Source organism: Mustelus asterias, unplaced genomic scaffold (assembly GCF_964213995.1).
Source record: "Mustelus asterias unplaced genomic scaffold, sMusAst1.hap1.1 HAP1_SCAFFOLD_2535, whole genome shotgun sequence".
Taxonomy (NCBI): domain Eukaryota; kingdom Metazoa; phylum Chordata; class Chondrichthyes; order Carcharhiniformes; family Triakidae; genus Mustelus; species Mustelus asterias.
The window spans coordinates 25,664-42,500 of record NW_027592480.1 but is presented as its reverse complement, the minus strand read 5'-3'; the positions used below and the strand labels follow the sequence as shown (position 1 = coordinate 42,500).

The window sequence follows — 16,837 nt, the reverse complement described above, 5'->3', positions numbered from 1 at the left end:
GGAGGGTCTCGGAGGGGGGGAGCTTGCAGGTGGTGGTGTTCCCCATACGTCTGCTCCTCCTCCCCCCCCCTTGTCCTTCTGGGTGGTGGAGGTGGCGGGTTTGGAAGGTGCTGTGGATTGGGGCGATGTGCCAATTCCAAGCCCTGCCCACCCACATGCGACGGCTGGAAGGGGCCACTCCAGACGCGGGCGAGGAGCTGGCCTCCCCTTCACCGGGTGAATAATCTCGCCACCTCCCTCCCACCCTCAGCCCGAGCGGGTGCCGTCCCCTCCCCTTGTCCCCTTACCTGCTGGGGAAGTATTTGTTACTGTTGAGTAAGCAGGCAGCACCGTCCAGTGTGTGTCGGGTGTAGTCAATGGCCGGGCACTGAGGGGGTGAACAGAGAGGGGGAGGGGTGGGGGGGTGGGGGAGGGAGGGGTGGGGGGAGGGAGGGGTGGGGGGGAGGGAGAGAAGGAGAGATGTTTCTTCAAAAGGAACTCTTCAAATACAGATAATAAAAATATAACAAAACTTACCACAACTTATGGTCTTATTCGAGGAATTAAGGAATTAAGGGTGACAAAATTCATAATGCTAAAGTGCAAAGGGACTTGGGAGTCCTAGTCCAGGATTCTCTAAAGGTAAACTTGCAGGTTGAGTCCGTAATTAAGAAAGCAAATGTAATGTTGTCATTTATCTCAAGAGGCTTGGAATACAAAAGCAGGGATGTACTTCTGAGGCTTTATAAAGCACTGGTTAGGCCCCATTTGGAGTACTGTGAGCAATTTTGGGCCCCACACCTCAGGAAGGACATACTGGCACTGGAGCGGGTCCAGCGGAGATTCACACGGCTGATCCCAGGAATGGTAGGCCTGACATACGATGAACGTCTGAGGATCGTGGGATTATATTCATTGGAGTTTAGGAGGTTGAGGGGAGATCTGATAGAAACTTACAAGATAATGAACGGCTTAGATAGGATGGACGTAGGGAAGTTGTTTCCATTAGCAGGGGAGACTAGGACGCGGGGGCACAGCCTTAGAATAAAAGGGAGTCACTTTAGAACAGAGATGGGGAGAAATTTCTTCAGCCAGAGAGTGGTGGGTCTGTGGAATTCATTGCCACAGAGGGCTGTGGAGGCCGAGACGTTGAGCGTCTTCAAGACAGAAATTGATAAATTCTTGACTTCTCGAGGAATTAAGGGCTATGGGGAGAGAGCGGGTAAATGGAGTTGAAATCAACCATGATTGAATGGTGGAGTGGACTCGATGGGCCGAATGGCCTTACTTCCGCTCCTATGTCTTATGGTCTAACTTATAAATCAAAGAAAGGGTTTAATGAAGAAACTTCATTGCTCCAACTCTCGAGGCCTCACCCTGGGCCACTCCAAGCTCCGCACAATTCCCAACAGGTTCTTCTTGATCCTGAGTCAGCTGACCCTCACATCGTTCTGTCATTGGTTCTGTGGTTTACTGGGTCAGCTGACCCTCACAGCTCGTTACCATTGGTCAGATTACATCCAATACAAAGCTGTCACCCGGTTACATTCTAACGGGGGGGCGGGGGGAAAGCTGGGAATAACGTCACAACTGCGCACAGGAAGATCCCGCAAGCCTCGGGCGGGCGGGCGGGCGAGCGGGCGGGGGGGGGGGGGCGGGCGGGCGGGGGGGGGGGGGGGGGCGGGCGGGCGGGGGGGGGGGGCGGGCGGGCGGGGGAGGGAGAGAGAGAGAGAGAGAGAGAGAGAAAGTGGTCGATCCGGATGTCGGTATGGGGTAGTGACCGGGGTAAGCACTTCACCCTCCTTAACGTCCCAACCCAATGAGGGGGGGTGGGGGGGAATGGAATCCTTTTGCCTCACTGGACTGAATCCGGGGATGAGGAGGGGGGGAATTTTCCGAGAGCCTGAGCTGAACCCTGGGGCTTAGAAGAACGAGGAGTGATCTCGTCAAGACATTGGTAAGGAGAGGCTGGATAGACTGGGACTTTTTCTCTGGAGCGTAGGAGGCTGAGGGGTGATCTTATAGGGGGGCGCTACAGGGGGGTGGGGCGCCACAGGGGGGGGCACAGAGGGGGGGCACAGAGGGGGGGCCACAGGGGGGGGCACAGAGGGGACGCACAGAGGGGGGGGCCACGCGACAATCCCGACAGTTCTCACGACGGTGTGATTCCGGGAATCCGGATCTCCACGCCTCGGTACAAAGCCCGGTGTGTCTCCCCGATGAATTGGCAGTCCCACAGCGGGAGAAAAACCCGGAGAAAACCAACAGACCACGGAGAGACGCAGTGTTTCCTCTGGGCTCCTGTTTGAAACCCCCGCCCACAGCAGAACGGGGGTCTTGATTCAGGGCCTGTGTCTGCGCACTGTAACCCCCCCCTCTCCCCCAGAGCGGGGGGTCTGGATTCAGGGCCTGTGTCTGTGCGCTGTAACCCCCCCTCTCCCCCAGAGCGGGGGGTCTGGATTCAGGGCCTGTGTCTGTGCGCTGTAACCCCCCCTCTCCCCCAGAGCGGGGGGTCTGGATTCAGGGCCTGTGTCTGCGCGCTGTAACCCCCCCCCCCTCTCCCCCAGAGCGGGGGGTCTGGATTCAGGGCCTGTGTCTGTGCGCTGTAACCCCCCCCCTCTCCCCCAGAGCGGGGGGTCTGGATTCAGGGCCTGTGTCTGCGCGCTGTAACCCCCCCCTCTCCCCCAGAGCGGGGGGTCTGGATTCAGGGCCTGTGTCTGTGCGCTGTAACCCCCCCCCTCTCCCCCAGAGCGGGGGGTCTGGATTCAGGGCCTGTGTCTGCGCGCTGTAACCCCCCCCTCTCCCCCAGAGCGGGGGGTCTGGATTCAGGGCCTGTGTCTGTGCGCTGTAACCCCCCCCCCCCCCTTCTCCCCCAATACGGGGGAGCACCTGGATGAGCACTTGGCGCGTCGGAACATTCTGGGCTACGGACCAAGGGCTGGCCAGTGGGGATTAGGTGGGCAGGTCAGGTGTTTCTAATGTGTCGGTGTAGACTCGATGGGCCGAAGGGCCTCTTCTGCGCTGTGGGATTCTGTGAATCGGTCCCTGGTGTCAGGGTCACGCGGGCGGCCGGGAGCCTACCTCCTTTGGGGTCTTGTGAGCAGCACAGAGAAAAATCCACTGTTCCGTGGCAGTCATCTGGGTGCACGTGTCAGAGTGGCACTCACCCTGCATAGAACAGAGATTCATCCGTCAGACACATCGTCACCAGGAAAGCTGCCCACAACAGGAACTCTCCAGCCCAATTACCCGAGGGTATCTCTCCAAGTGACAGACAAACAGCACAGACACTGGCCATTCGGCCCCTCTGCTCTGTGTTGGGTGTTCCCGGGCCATACACCATGGGAGCGAGTGCCACATTCTCCCCCCCGTGGGAGCGAGTCCCACATTCTCCCCCCGCGGGAGCGAGTCCCACATTCTCCCTCCCGTGGGAGCGAGTCCCACATTCTCCCCCCCGTGGGAGCGAGTCCCACATTCTCCCCCCCGTGGGAGCGAGTCCCACATTCTCCCCCCCGTGGGAGTGAGTCCCACATTCTCCCCCCCGTGGGAGCGAGTCCCACATTCTCCCCCCTGTGGGAGCGAGTCCCACATTCTCCCCCCCGTGGGAGCGAGTCCCACATTCTCCCCCCCGTGGGAGTGAGCCCCACATTCTCCCCTCCCCCCGTGGGAGTGAGTCCCACATTCTCCCCCCCCGTGGGAGCGAGTCCCACATTCTCTCCCCACTCCCTGGGTGAAGTTACACCCACGTTCCTCATCCCCTCTCCGATGGGACGTATTAGTGACCATCATAGTTCAGTTCTCTACACCCCCAACAAGCATGAACAACTTCTGTTTGTCGATTCTACTGAAACCCCATCAGAATATAGAAAGGTGTCTATCAGCTCACCTGTCCCAGCCTTCTCTTCCATTGAGTACACAAGCAGACCAACACGAGAACACACACGCATCCCCCCACTTCCACTCCCCTCCCCCCCACTCCTTCCTCCCCCCCACTCCTTCCCCCCTCCCCCCCACTCCTTCCTCCCCCCCACTCCTTCCCCCCTCCCCCCCACTTCCACTCCTTCCTCCCCCCCACTCCTTCCCCCCTCCCCCCCACTCCTTCCTCCCCCCTCCCCCCCACTCCTTCCTCCCCCTCCCCCCCACTCCTTCCTCCCCCCTCCCCCCCACTCCTTCCTCCCCCCCACTCCTTCCTCCCCCCCACTCCTTCCTCCCCCCCACTCCTTCCTCCCTCCTCCCCCCACTCCTTCCTCCCTCCTCCCCCCCACTCCTTCCTCCCTCCTCCCCCCCACTCCTTCCTCCCTCCTCCCCCCCACTCCTTCCTCCCCCCCACTCCTTCCTCCCCCCCACTCCTTCCTCCCCCCCACTCCTTCCTCCCCCCCACTCCTTCCTCCCCCCCACTCCTTCCTCCCCCCCACTCCTTCCTCCCCCCCACTCCTTCCTCCCCCCCACTCCTTCCTCCCCCCCACTCCTTCCTCCCCCCCACTCCTTCCTCCCCCCCACTCCTTCCTCCCCCCCACTCCTTCCTCCCCCCCACTCCTTCCTCCCCCCCACTCCTTCCTCCCCCCCACTCCTTCCTCCCCCCCACTCCTTCCTCCCCCCCACTCCTTCCTCCCCCCCACTCCTTCCTCCCCCCCACTCCTTCCTCCCCCCCACTCCTTCCTCCCCCCCACTCCTTCCTCCCCCCCACTCCTTCCTCCCCCCCACTCCTTCCTCCCCCCCACTCCTTCCTCCCCCCCACTCCTTCCTCCCCCCCACTCCTTCCTCCCCCCCACTCCTTCCTCCCCCCCTTCCACTCCCCTCCCCCCCACTCCTTCCTCCCCCTCCCCTTCCACCCCCCCTCCCCTTCCTCCCCCCCTCCCCTTCCTCCCCCCCTCCCCCCCACTCCTTCCTCCTCCCCCCTACTCCTTCCTCCCCCCTCCCCCCCACTCCTTCCACCCTCTCCCCCCCACTCCTTCCTCCCCCCCACTCCTTCCACCCTCTCCCCCCCCCCACTTTCATTCTCAAGTTTGCTGACGACACCACTGTAGTGGGCAGGATCTCAAACAATGACGAGACAGAGTATAGGAATGAGATAGAGAATCTGGTGAACTGGTGCAGGAACAATAATCTCTCCCTCAATGTCAGCAAAACCAAGGAGATTGTCATCGACTCCAGGAAGCGTAGAGGAGAACATGCTCCTGTCTACATCAACGGGGACGAAGTAGAAAGGGTCGAGAGCTTCAAGTTCCTAGGTGTCCAGATCACCAACAACCTGTCCTGGTCCCCCCCACGCCGACACTATAGTTAAGAAAGTCCCACCAACGCCTCTACTTTCTCAAGAACAGGTGTCTGAATACAGGAGTTGGGACGTCTTGTTGAAGTTGTACAAGACATTGGTAAGGCCACACTTGGAATACTGTGTACAGTTCTGGTCACCCTATTACAGAAAGGATATTATTAAACTAGAAAGAGTGCAGAAAAGATTTACTAGGATGCTCCCGGGACTTGATGGTCTGAGTTATAAGGAGAGGCTGGATAGACTGGGACTTTTTTCTCTGGAGCGTAGGAGGCTGAGGGGTGACCTTATAAAGATCTATAAAATAATGAGGGGCACAGATCAGCTAGATAGTCAATATCTTTTCCCCAAAGGTAGGGGAGTCTAAAACTAGAGGGTGTAGGTTTAAGGTGAGGGGGGAGAGATACAAAAGGGTCCAGAGGGGCAATTATTTCACACAGAGGGTGGTTGCCAGAGGCAGTAGTAGAGGCGGGTACAATTTTGTCTTTTAAAATGCGTTTAGACAGTTACATGGGTACGATGGGTATAGAGGGATATGGGGCAAACGGGGACAATTGGGATTAGTTTAGGGGTTTAAAAAAAAGGGCAGCATGGACAAGTTGGGCCGAAGGGCCTGTTTCCCTGCTGTAAACCTCTATGAGTCACCTGAGGAAGGAGCAGCGCTCCGAAAGCCCGAGATTCCAAATAAACCTGTTGGACTTTAACCTGGTGTTGTTCTTCTTACTGTGAGACTTCTCACTGTGCCCACCCAACGCCGGCATCTCCACATCTTTCCCAGGCGGCTAAGGGAATTCGGTATGTATCACAGCTTGGTATGGCTCCTGCTCTGTCCAGGACAGACACACACACACAGACACACACACACACACAGACACAGACACACACACACACACAGACACACACACACACAGACACAGACACAGACACAGACACAGACACACACACACACACACACACACACACACACAGACACACACACACACAGACACACAGACACACACACAGACACACACACACAGACACACACACACAGACACACACACACAGACACACACACACAGAGACACACAGAGACACACAGCATTGCCACTGACAGTATCTGGGGAGAGGAGATTCACCCACCTGCAGTTTAACAGCCAGGTCATTGAGTTCCAGGCAGAACTGTCTGTAATCACATTTATAAAAAGAATTGAGAGTTGTCAACCGGAGAGCAACTTGCTGAGACCAGGACACAACATGAAAAGTCACTTAACCAGCAGAGCCCGGGTTGGAGGGAGATGCAGAGATCTGGGAAGTACCCGATTAGGAAGAGGATTTGAGTATAGGAGTAGGGATGTCTTGCTGCAGTTAGACACGGCCTTGGTGAGGCCACACCTTGAGTATTGTGTGCAGTTTTTGTCTCTTGGTCTGAGGAAGGACATTCTTGCTATTGAGGGAGTGCAGCGAAGGTTCACCAGACTGATTCCTGGAGTGGCAAGACTGACATGTGAAGAGAGACTGGATCGACTGGGCTTGTCCTCACTGGAATTGTGAAGGACGAGGGGATCTCATAGAAACATACAAAATCCCGATGGGATTGGACAGGCTGGATACAGGAAGAATGTTCCCGATGTTGGGGGAGTGCAGAATGAGGGGTCACAGTCTAAGAATAAGGGGTAAACTATTCGGGACTGAGATGAGGAAGATCTTCTTCACTCAGAGAGCTGTCAACCTGTGGAATTCTCTCCCACAGAAAGTAGCTGGGGCCAGTTTTTAAACTTAAAGTTTATTTATTAGTGTCACAAGTAAGGCTTACATTAACACTGCAATGAAGTTACTGTGAAATCCCTTAGTCGCCACACTCCGGGGCCTGTTCGGGTAACACTGAGGGAGAATTTAGCACGGCTCAATACACCCTAACCAGCGAGACTTTCGGACTGTGGGAGGAAACCGGAGCACCCGGAGGAAACCCACGCAGACACGGGGAGAACGCGCAGACGGTGACCCGAAGCCGGGATTCGAACCCAGCTCCCTGGCGCTGCGAGGCAGCAGCGCTAACCCACTTGTTAGATATGTTCAGGAGGGAGCTGGACATGGCCCTTGCAGCTAAAGGGATCAAGGGGGTTTGGAGAGAAAGCGGGAGGGGGAAACTCAAAGTGCAATGGTCAGCCATGGTCATATTGAAGGGCGGCGCAGGCTCGAAGGGCCGAATGGCCTCCTCCTGCACCTATAGAACATTACAGCGCAGTACAGGCCCTTCGGCCCTCGATGTTGCGCCGACCAGTGGAACCAATCTAAAGCCCCTCTAACCTACATCTATTTTCTCAAACATCAGGGGGAGCACACGGGCGGGGGAAATCCCCAGCTAATAAACCACATCCTGCAGATTCTGCATCGGGGAGATGGCGGCTGGAGAACTGCACCCAGTTCTGCTCCCCTCACTTGCAGAGGGACGCAGATACATTGGAGGCTGCTCAGAGGTGGGTTCACTAGATGGGTTCCAGAGCGGAGGGGTTTGTCTTATGAAGAGAGATTGTGCAGTTTAGTTCAGAAGAATGAGGAGAATTCTGATTGGGGCGCAAAGATCATAGAGTCACAGAATCCTACAGTGCAGAAAGAGGCCATTTGGCCCATCGAGTCTGGACCGAACACAATCCCACCCCCACCCTATCCCCATAACACCATGCATTTACCCTGCTGGTCCCCTGACACTAAGGGGCAATTTAGCACGGCCAATCCACCCTAACCTACACATCTTTGGACACTAAGGGACAATTTAGCATGGCCAATCCACCTAACCTGCACATCTTTGGACACTAAGGGGCAATTTAGCATGGCCAATCCACCCTAACCTGCACATCTTTGGACACTAAGGGGCAATTTAGCATGGCCAATCCACCCTAACCTACACATCTTTGGACACTAAGGGGCAATTTAGCACGGCCAATCCACCCTAACCTGCACATCTTTGGACACTAAGGGACAATTTAGCATGGCCAATCCACCCTAACCTGCACATCTTTGGACACTAAGGGGCAATTTAGCATGGCCAATCCACCCTAACCTACACATCTTTGGACACTAAGGGGCAATTTAGCACGGCCAATCCACCCTAACCTGCACATCTTTGGACACTAAGGGACAATTTAGCATGGCCAATCCCCCTAACCTACACATCCCAGGACACTAAGGGGCAATTTAACATGGCCAATCCACCCTAACCTACACATCTTTGGACACTAAGGGACAATTTAGCATGGCCAATCCACCCTAACCTACACATCTTTGGACACTAAGGGGCAATTTAGCATGGCCAATCCACCCTAACCTACACATCTTTGGACACTAAGGGGCAATTTAGCATGGCCAATCCCCCTAACCTACACATCCCAGGACACTAAGGGGCAATTTAACATGGCCAATCCACCCTAACCTACACATCTTTGGACACTAAGGGACAATTTAGCATGGCCAATCCCCCTCACCTACACATCTTTGGACACTAAGGGACACTTTAGCATGGCCAATCCACCCTAACCTACACATCTTTGGAGTGTGGGGGGAAACCGGAGCACCCGGAGGAAACCCACGCAGACACGGGGAGAACGTGCAGACTCCACACAGACAGTGACCTGAGCCCGGGAATCGAACCCGGGTCCCTGGCGCTGTGAGGCAGCAGTGCTAACCCACTGCGCCACCTTGCCACCCAGTCGGGGGACTGGAGATGTCGCCACGGGACTGGGAGGTCTTGGGGTTGAGGGGGGGGGGGGGGGGTTAATCCAGTCTGACAGGTAGCCATCAATGCGCAGTGTCCACCTCACTGCATGTTCCCGGGCTTGATATCGCTCCCCAGCCCCCGGTAGCCCAGCTCCCTCCCTCAGTCAGTGTCCCCCCCATCCCCCCCACCCCATGCAGCCTCTCACCTGAGGTGTTCGTACTTCCACACTCCCTCATCTTGACCGTCTGGGGGTTCCAGAATCTTCTCAATGTCCGAGGCCTCGTCCCTGATGCTTTGCTGGATGTACTGAGGGTGGTGGGGGGACGGAAGGCAGAGAGGGAGGGTGTTGAGATTTGTGCGCAAGTCTGGGGCTCCTCGAAGACAAGCCATAGTGGCAGGAAGAGAGAGAACACTGACCTATAAAACTCCCCTCACTCCATCACCACACCAATAAAACAGCCCACAGTCCCCTTCCTCAACTGGCACCCTTGTGAGGGAGGGTGGAGCTCGGGCAGTGGAGAGGTGGGGGTACTCTGCTGTGCTCGGTGCTCCGAGTGTGGTCTAACTGAGGGAACTGTGCACCGTACTCCGAGTGTGGTCTAACCGAGGGATAGGGAGAACGGAACTGTGCACGGTGCTCCGAGTGTGGGTCTAACCGAGGGATGGAGAGACCGGAACTGTGCACGGTGCTCCGAGTGTGGGTCTAACCGAGGGATAGGGAGACTGGAACTGTGCACGGTGCTCCGAGTGTGGGTCTAACCGAGGGATAGGGAGACGGGAACTGTGCACGGTGCTCCGAGTGTGGGTCGAACCGAGGGATAGAGAGATCGGAACTGTGCACAGTGCTCCGAGTGTGGGTCTAACCGAGGGATAGGGAGACCGGAACTGTGCACGGTGCTCCGAGTGTGGGTCTAACCGAGGGATAGGGAGACCGGAACTGTGCACGGTGCTCCGAGTGTGGGTCTAACCGAGGGATAGGGAGACCGGAACTGTGCACGGTGCTCCGAGTGTGGGTCTAACCGAGGGATAGGGAGACCGGAACTGTGCACGGTGCTCCGAGTGTGGGTCTAACCGAGGGATAGGGAGACCGGAACTGTGCACGGTGCTCCGAGTGTGGGTCTAACCGAGGGATAGGGAGACGGGAACTGTGCACGGTGCTCCGAGTGTGGGTCTAACCGAGGGATAGAGAGATCGGAACTGTGCACAGTGCTCCGAGTGTGGGTCTAACCGAGGGATAGGGAGACCGGAACTGTACACGGTGCTCCGAGTGTGGGTCTAACCGAGGGATAGGGAGACCGGAACAGTGCACGGTGCTCCGAGTGTGGGTCTAACCGAGGGATAGGGAGACCGGAACTGTGCACGGTGCTCCGAGTGTGGGTCTAACCGAGGGATAGGGAGACCGGAACTGTGCACGGTGCTCCGAGTGTGGGTCTAACCGAGGGATAGGGAGACCGGAACTGTGCACGGTGCTCCGAGTGTGGGTCTAACCGAGAGGATATGGAGACGGGAACTGTGCACGGTGCTCCGAGTGAGAGTCTAGGAATGGGAGAAAGCAGTTGAGAGTGGCTGTTATCAAAAGCACATTTCTCACCTGCCAACCCCATCAGGCAAGCTGCAGTGTGTGAAAAGGCAGCGAGGTGCTGTTTCCAGCCACACCTCCCAGAATCTGTCCCAGCAGGGTGGGATTCAGAGGCGGCCCACCACAATGAGTCCTGCCCCCAACTCCACCACATCCCCAGCAGCTAATATCAACACCCAGTGTGGAGGACCCCAATCCAATGCGGCTCAGCTTGCAGCCCAGAACACACCGGCCAGTTCACCACACACCAGTTGCTGCACGGGACATAACTGGAATCTCTCTCCATCATCGGAACGGACAGGAAACCCTAGCACCGCCGGGGGAGCGAACTCACCTGTTGTACCGCCAGAGTACTGTCCATCTCATCCAGTGATTCATCCGGCCAGCTGTAAAAGTCCTAGAGCAGGAAAGGAAGAAACAACATGACGCACACAACACAACAACAGGAGCCAGTTAGACAGCACAGAGTCTCAGTACAGGAGGGAGGACTGTGGGTTCATCACCCAATTCCACCCTCAAACAAGAGTGGGACAGTGTAGAGGGAGCTTTACTCTGTATCTAACCCCGTGCTGTACCTGTCCTGGGAGTGTTTGATGGGGGACAGTGTAGAGGGAGCTTTACTCTGTATCTAACCCCGTGCTGTACCTGTCCTGGGAGTGTTTGATGGGGGACAGTGTAGAGGGAGCTTTACTCTGTATCTAACCCCGTGCTGTACCTGTCCTGGGAGTGTTTGATGGGGACAGTGTAGAGGGAGCTTTACTCTGTATCTAACCCCGTGCTGTCCCTGTCCTGGGAGTGTTTGATGGGGGAAAGTGTAGAGGGAGCTTTACTCTGTATCTAACCCCGTGCTGTACCTATCCTGGGAGTGTTTGATGGGGGACAGTGTAGAGGGAGCTTTACTCTGTATCTAACCCCGTGCTGTACCTGTCCTGGGAGTGTTTGATGGGGGACAGTGTAGAGGGAGCTTTACTCTGTATCTAACCCCGTGCTGTACCTGTCCTGGGAGTGTTTGATGGGGACAGTGTAGAGGGAGCTTTACTCTGTATCTAACCCCGTGCTGTACCTGTCCTGGGAGTGTTTGATGGGGGACAGTGTAGAGGGAGCTTTACTCTGAATCTAACCCCGTGTTGTACCTGTCCTGGGAGAGTTTGATGGGGACAGTGTAGAGGGAGCTTTACTCTGTATCTAACCCCGTGCTGTACATGTCCTGGGAGTGTTTGATGGGGGACAGTGTAGAGGGAGCTTTACTCTGTATCTAACCCCGTGCTGTCCCTGTCCTGGGAGTGTTTGATGGGGGACAGTGTAGAGGGAGCTTTACTCTGTATCTAACCCCGTGCTGTACCTGTCCTGGGAGTGTTTGATGGGGGACAGTGTAGAGGGAGCTTTACTCTGTATCTAACCCCATGCTGTACCTGTCCTAGGAGTGTTTGATGGGGACAGTGTAGAGGGAGCTTTACTCTGTATCTAACCCCGTGCTGTCCCTGTCCTGGGAGTGTTTGATGGGGGACAGTGTAGAGGGAGCTTTACTCTGTATCTAACCCCGTGCTGTACCTGTCCTGGGAGTGTTTGATGGGGGACAGTGTAGAGGGAGCTTTACTCTGTATCTAACCCCGTGCTGTACCTGTCCTGGGAGTGTTTGATGGGGGACAGTGTAGAGGGAGCTTTACTCTGAATCTAACCCCGTGTTGTACCTGTCCTGGGAGTGTTTGATGGGGGACAGTGTAGAGGGAGCTTTACTCTGTATCTAACCCCGTGCTGTACCTGTCCTGGGAGTATTTGATGGGGGACAGTGTAGAGGGAGCTTTACTCTGTATCTAACCCCGTGCTGTACCTGTCCTGGGAGTGTTTGATGGGGGACAGTGTAGAGGGAGCTTTACTCTGTATCTAACCCCGTGCTGTACCTGTCCTGGGAGTGTTTGATGGGGACAGTGTAGAGGGAGCTTTACTCTGTATCTAACCCCGTGCTGTACCTGTCCTGGGAGTGTTTGATGGGGGACAGTGTAGAGGGAGCTTTACTCTGTATCTAACCCCGTGCTGTACCTGTCCTGGGAGTGTTTGATGGGGACAGTGTAGAGGGAACTTTACTCTGTATCTAACCCCATGCTGTACCTGTCCTGGGAGTGTTTGATGGGGGACAGTGTAGAGGGAGCTTTACTCTGTGTCTAACCCCGTGCTGTACCTGTCCTGGGAGTGTTTGATGGGGACAGTGTAGAGGGAGCTTTACTCTGTGTCTAACCCCGTGCTGTACCTGTCCTGGGAGTGTTTGATGGGGGACAGTGTAGAGCGAGCTTTACTCTGTATCTAACCCCGTGTTGTACCTGTCCTGGGAGTGTTTGATGGGGGACAGTGTAGAGGGAGCTTTACTCTGTATCTAACCCCGTGCTGTACCTGTCCTGGGAGTGTTTGATGGGGGACAGTGTAGAGGGAGCTTTACTCTGTATCTAACCCCGTGCTGTACCTGTCCTGGGAGTGTTTGATGGGGACAGTGTAGAGGGAGCTTTACTCTGTATCTAACCCCGTGCTGTACCTGTCCTGGGAGTGTTTGATGGGGGGACAGTGTAGAGGGAACTTTACTCTGTATCTAACCCCGTGCTGTACCTGTCCTGGGAGTGTTTGATGGGGGACAGTGTAGAGGGAGCTTTACTCTGTATCTAACCCCGTGCTGTACCTGTCCTGGGAGTGTTTGATGGGGGACAGTGTAGAGGGAGCTTTACTCTGTATCTAACCCCGTGCTGTACCTGTCCTGGGAGTGTTTGATGGGGACAGTGTCGAGGGAGCTTTACTCTGTATCTAACCCCGTGCTGTACCTGTCCTGGGAGTGTTTGATGGGGACAGTGTAGAGGGAGCTTTACTCTGTATCTAACCCCGTGCTGTACCTGTCCTGGGAGTGTTTGATGGGGACAGTGTAGAGGGAGCTTTACTCTGTATCTAACCCCGTGCTGTACCTGTCCTGGGAGTGTTTGATGGGGGGACAGTGTAGAGGGAGCTTTACTCTGTATCTAACCCCGTGCTGTACCTGTCCTGGGAGTGTTTGATGGGGACAGTGTAGAGGGAGCTTTACTCTGTATCTAACCCCGTGCTGTACCTGTCCTGGGAGTGTTTGATGGGGACAGTGTAGAGGGAGCTTTACTCTGTATCTAACCCCGTGCTGTACCTGTCCTGGGAGTGTTTGATGGGGGGGACAGTGTAGAGGGAGCTTTACTCTGTATCTAACCCCGTGCTGTACCTGTCCTGGGAGTGTTTGATGGGGACAGTGTAGAGGGAGCTTTACTCTGTATCTAACCCCGTGATGTCCCTGTCCTGGGAGTGTTTGATGGGGACAGTGTAGAGGGAGCTTTACTCTGTATCTAACCCCGTGCTGTACCTGTCCTGGGAGTGTTTGATGGGGACAGTGTAGAGGGAGCTTTACTCTGTATCTCACCCCGTGCTGTACCTGTCCTGGGAGTGTTTGATGGGGACAGTGTAGAGGGAGCTTTACTCTGTATCTAACCCCGTGCTGTACCTGTCCTGGGAGTGTTTGATGGGGGGGACAGTGTAGAGGGAGCTTTACTCTGTATCTAACCCCGTGCTGTACCTGTCCTGGGAGTGTTTGATGGGGACAGTGTAGAGGGAGCTTTACTCTGTATCTAACCCCGTGATGTCCCTGTCCTGGGAGTGTTTGATGGGGACAGTGTAGAGGGAGCTTTACTCTGTATCTAACCCCGTGCTGTACCTGTCCTGGGAGTGTTTGATGGGGACAGTGTAGAGGGAGCTTTACTCTGTATCTAACCCCGTGTTGTACCTGTCCTGGGAGTGTTTGATGGGGACAGTGTAGAGGGAGCTTTACTCTGTATCTAACCCTGTGCTGTACCTGTCCTGGGAGTGTTTGATGGGGGACAGTGTAGAGGGAGCTTTACTCTGTATCTAACCCCGTGCTGTACCTGTCCTGGGAGTGTTTGATGGGGACAGTGTAGCGGGAGCTTTACTCTGTATCGAACCCCGTGCTGTACCTGTCCTGGGAGTGTTTGATGGGGGGACAGTGTAGAGGCTTTACTCTGAATTAAATCCTAACCCAGACCCAGGCCTGAGGCCTGCTCCAGGCTCTGCCCACCACAGACACCTGGTCCAATCAGATAGCGGAATGCGCTGACTGACAGCGGCTCTGTCCAATCAGCGGGCAGCGCTGTCTGAGTGACAGCCCTCCCATCCAATCACCGGCCGGCGCCCAGCGGGTCACCGCCCTTCCTGCCCTGCAATGGGGATCCGCCTTCCTGACTGACAGCCGCGACCGCCAATCACAGCGCGCCAAGCGCTGATTGACAGCCGCTCCGACCAATGGACGGGTGGAATTTCGTGAGGGGCGGGCGCTCTGCCAAACTATGGGGAAACGACTTCCTGACTGACAGCCCCCGTATCCAATCACGACGCACCCATCGCTGACTGACAGCAGCTCCGACCAATCGACGGCTGTGATTTCGTGAGGGGCGGCCCGCCTTCCTGATTATAGCCAATCACAGCGCTCCCGCGCCTGACCGACGGCCCCCTTGACGAACGGGACGGCGGGGCGTCCTGACGGACAGCCGGACGGACCAATCAGCGTCGCGGCGGGTGGGACATCCGGCCGTGCGGTGCCCAATCAGCGGCGGGGAGGCTGTCAGGCGCCTCAGCGGCGCCCCAGCGGGAATTACTCGTTCTCCCTCCCGCTCCCTCTGTCGGCCCGGCCTCCGCCTGCCATCGGCCTGTGGACGGGGAAGTGGTGAGAAGACAGCGGCTGGAGAGCCCGCCATCCACTGCCTTACCTGGGCTTTGGTTCCCGGCCGATTCCTCCTCAGCAGGACGGTGGCCGCCATTGTTCTCCAGGGCCGAGCGCGGGGTACCCGGATGCAATTAAAGGCGCCGGCCACCCCGCCCAGCATTTAATATCGGCCGACCGAAATGTCGATGCCTTAAAGGGAATGTCACTAATCCATTAAAGGAAGATCCATTTTATATCTGCCGACAGGAAATACCAGATGTCTTAAGGAGAATGTCACCTTTCCATTTTCTGCTGGTGACCGATTAGGGTCACCAGATGCCCCCTCAAACACCCCAAAAACATAGAAGATAGGAGGAGGAGGAGGCCCTTCGAGCCTGCTCCGCCACCATTCATTACGATCATGGCTAATCGCCCTACTCAATAGAGGCAGCAAGGTGGTTAACACTGCTGCCTCACAGCGCCCGGGACCCGGGTTCGATTCCGGCCTCGGGTCACTGTCTGTGTGGAGTTTGCGCGTTCTCCCCGTGTCTGCGTGGGTTTCCTCCGGGTGCTCTGGTTTCCTCCCACAGTCCAAAAGACATACTGGTTAGGTACATTGGCCATGCTAAATTGCCCCTTAGTGTCCAAAGATGTGTGGGTTAGGGTGGATTGGCCGTGCTAAATTGTCCCTTAGTGTCCAAAGATGTGCGGGTTAGGGTGGATTGGCCATGCTAAATTGTCCCTTAGTGTCCAAAGATGTGTAGGTTAGGGTGGATTGGCCGTGCTAAATTGTCCCTTAATGCCCCAAAGATGTGTAGGTTAGGTGGATTGGCCGTGCTAAATTGCCCCTTAGTGTCCAAAGATGTGTAGGTTAGGGTGGATTGGCCATGCTAAATTGTCCCTTAGTGTCCAAAGATGTGCAGGTTAGGTGGATTGGCTGTGCTAAATTGTCCCTTAATGTCCCAAAGATGTGTAGGTTAGGTGGATTGGCCATGCTAAATTGTCCCTTAGTGTCCAAAGATGTGCAGGTTAGGTGGATTGGCCATGCTAAATTGTCCCTTAGTGTCCAAAGATGTGTAGGTTAGGGTGGATTGGCCATGCTAAATTGTCCCTTAGTGTCCAAAGATGTGTAGGTTAGGGTGGATTGGCCATGCTAAATTGTCCCTTAGTGTCCAAAGATGTGCAGGTTAGGGTGGATTGGCCATGCTAAATTGCCCCTTAGTGTCCAAAGATGTGTAGGTTAGGGTGGATTGGCCATGCTAAATTGTCCCTTCGTGTCCAAAGATGTGTAGGTTAGGGTGGATTGGCCATGCTAAATTGTCCCTTAGTGTCCAAAGATGTGCAGGTTAGGGTGGATTGGCCATGCTAAATTGTCCCTTAGTGTCCAAAGATGTGCAGGTTAGGGTGGATTGGCCATGCTAAATTGTCCCTTAGTGTCCAAAGATGTGTAGGTTAGGTGGATTGGCCATGCTAAATTGCCCCTTAGTGTCCAAAGATGTGTAGGTTAGGTGGATTGGCCATGCTAAATTGCCCCTTAGTATCAGGAGGACTAGCTGGGGTAAATATATAGCATTACGGAGTGAGGGCCTGGCT

General features: G+C 55.7%; 1 protein-coding gene across 2 annotated transcripts in view; it reads right to left on the bottom strand.

Annotated features, from left to right (window-relative positions):
* The window catches only part of mob4 (MOB family member 4, phocein), a 19,581-nt gene extending 4,145 nt beyond the window's left edge, over window positions 1-15,436 (bottom strand). Inside the window, exons 1-6 of one of the 2 annotated variants that reach the window (XM_078207636.1) lie at window positions 15,309-15,436; window positions 10,865-10,927; window positions 9,157-9,257; window positions 6,377-6,419; window positions 3,061-3,147; window positions 288-367 (exon numbers count right to left, since the gene is read on the bottom strand). In XM_078207636.1, the coding sequence (XP_078063762.1) occupies window positions 288-367; window positions 3,061-3,147; window positions 6,377-6,419; window positions 9,157-9,257; window positions 10,865-10,927; window positions 15,309-15,425 (491 nt within the window). In that variant the 5' untranslated portion in view covers window positions 15,426-15,436. The remainder of the gene's footprint in view (window positions 1-287; window positions 368-3,060; window positions 3,148-6,376; window positions 6,420-9,156; window positions 9,258-10,864; window positions 10,928-15,308) is intronic. The other variant, XM_078207637.1, reaches the window with a different exon arrangement.
* Window positions 15,437-16,837: the final 1,401 nt, after the last annotated feature.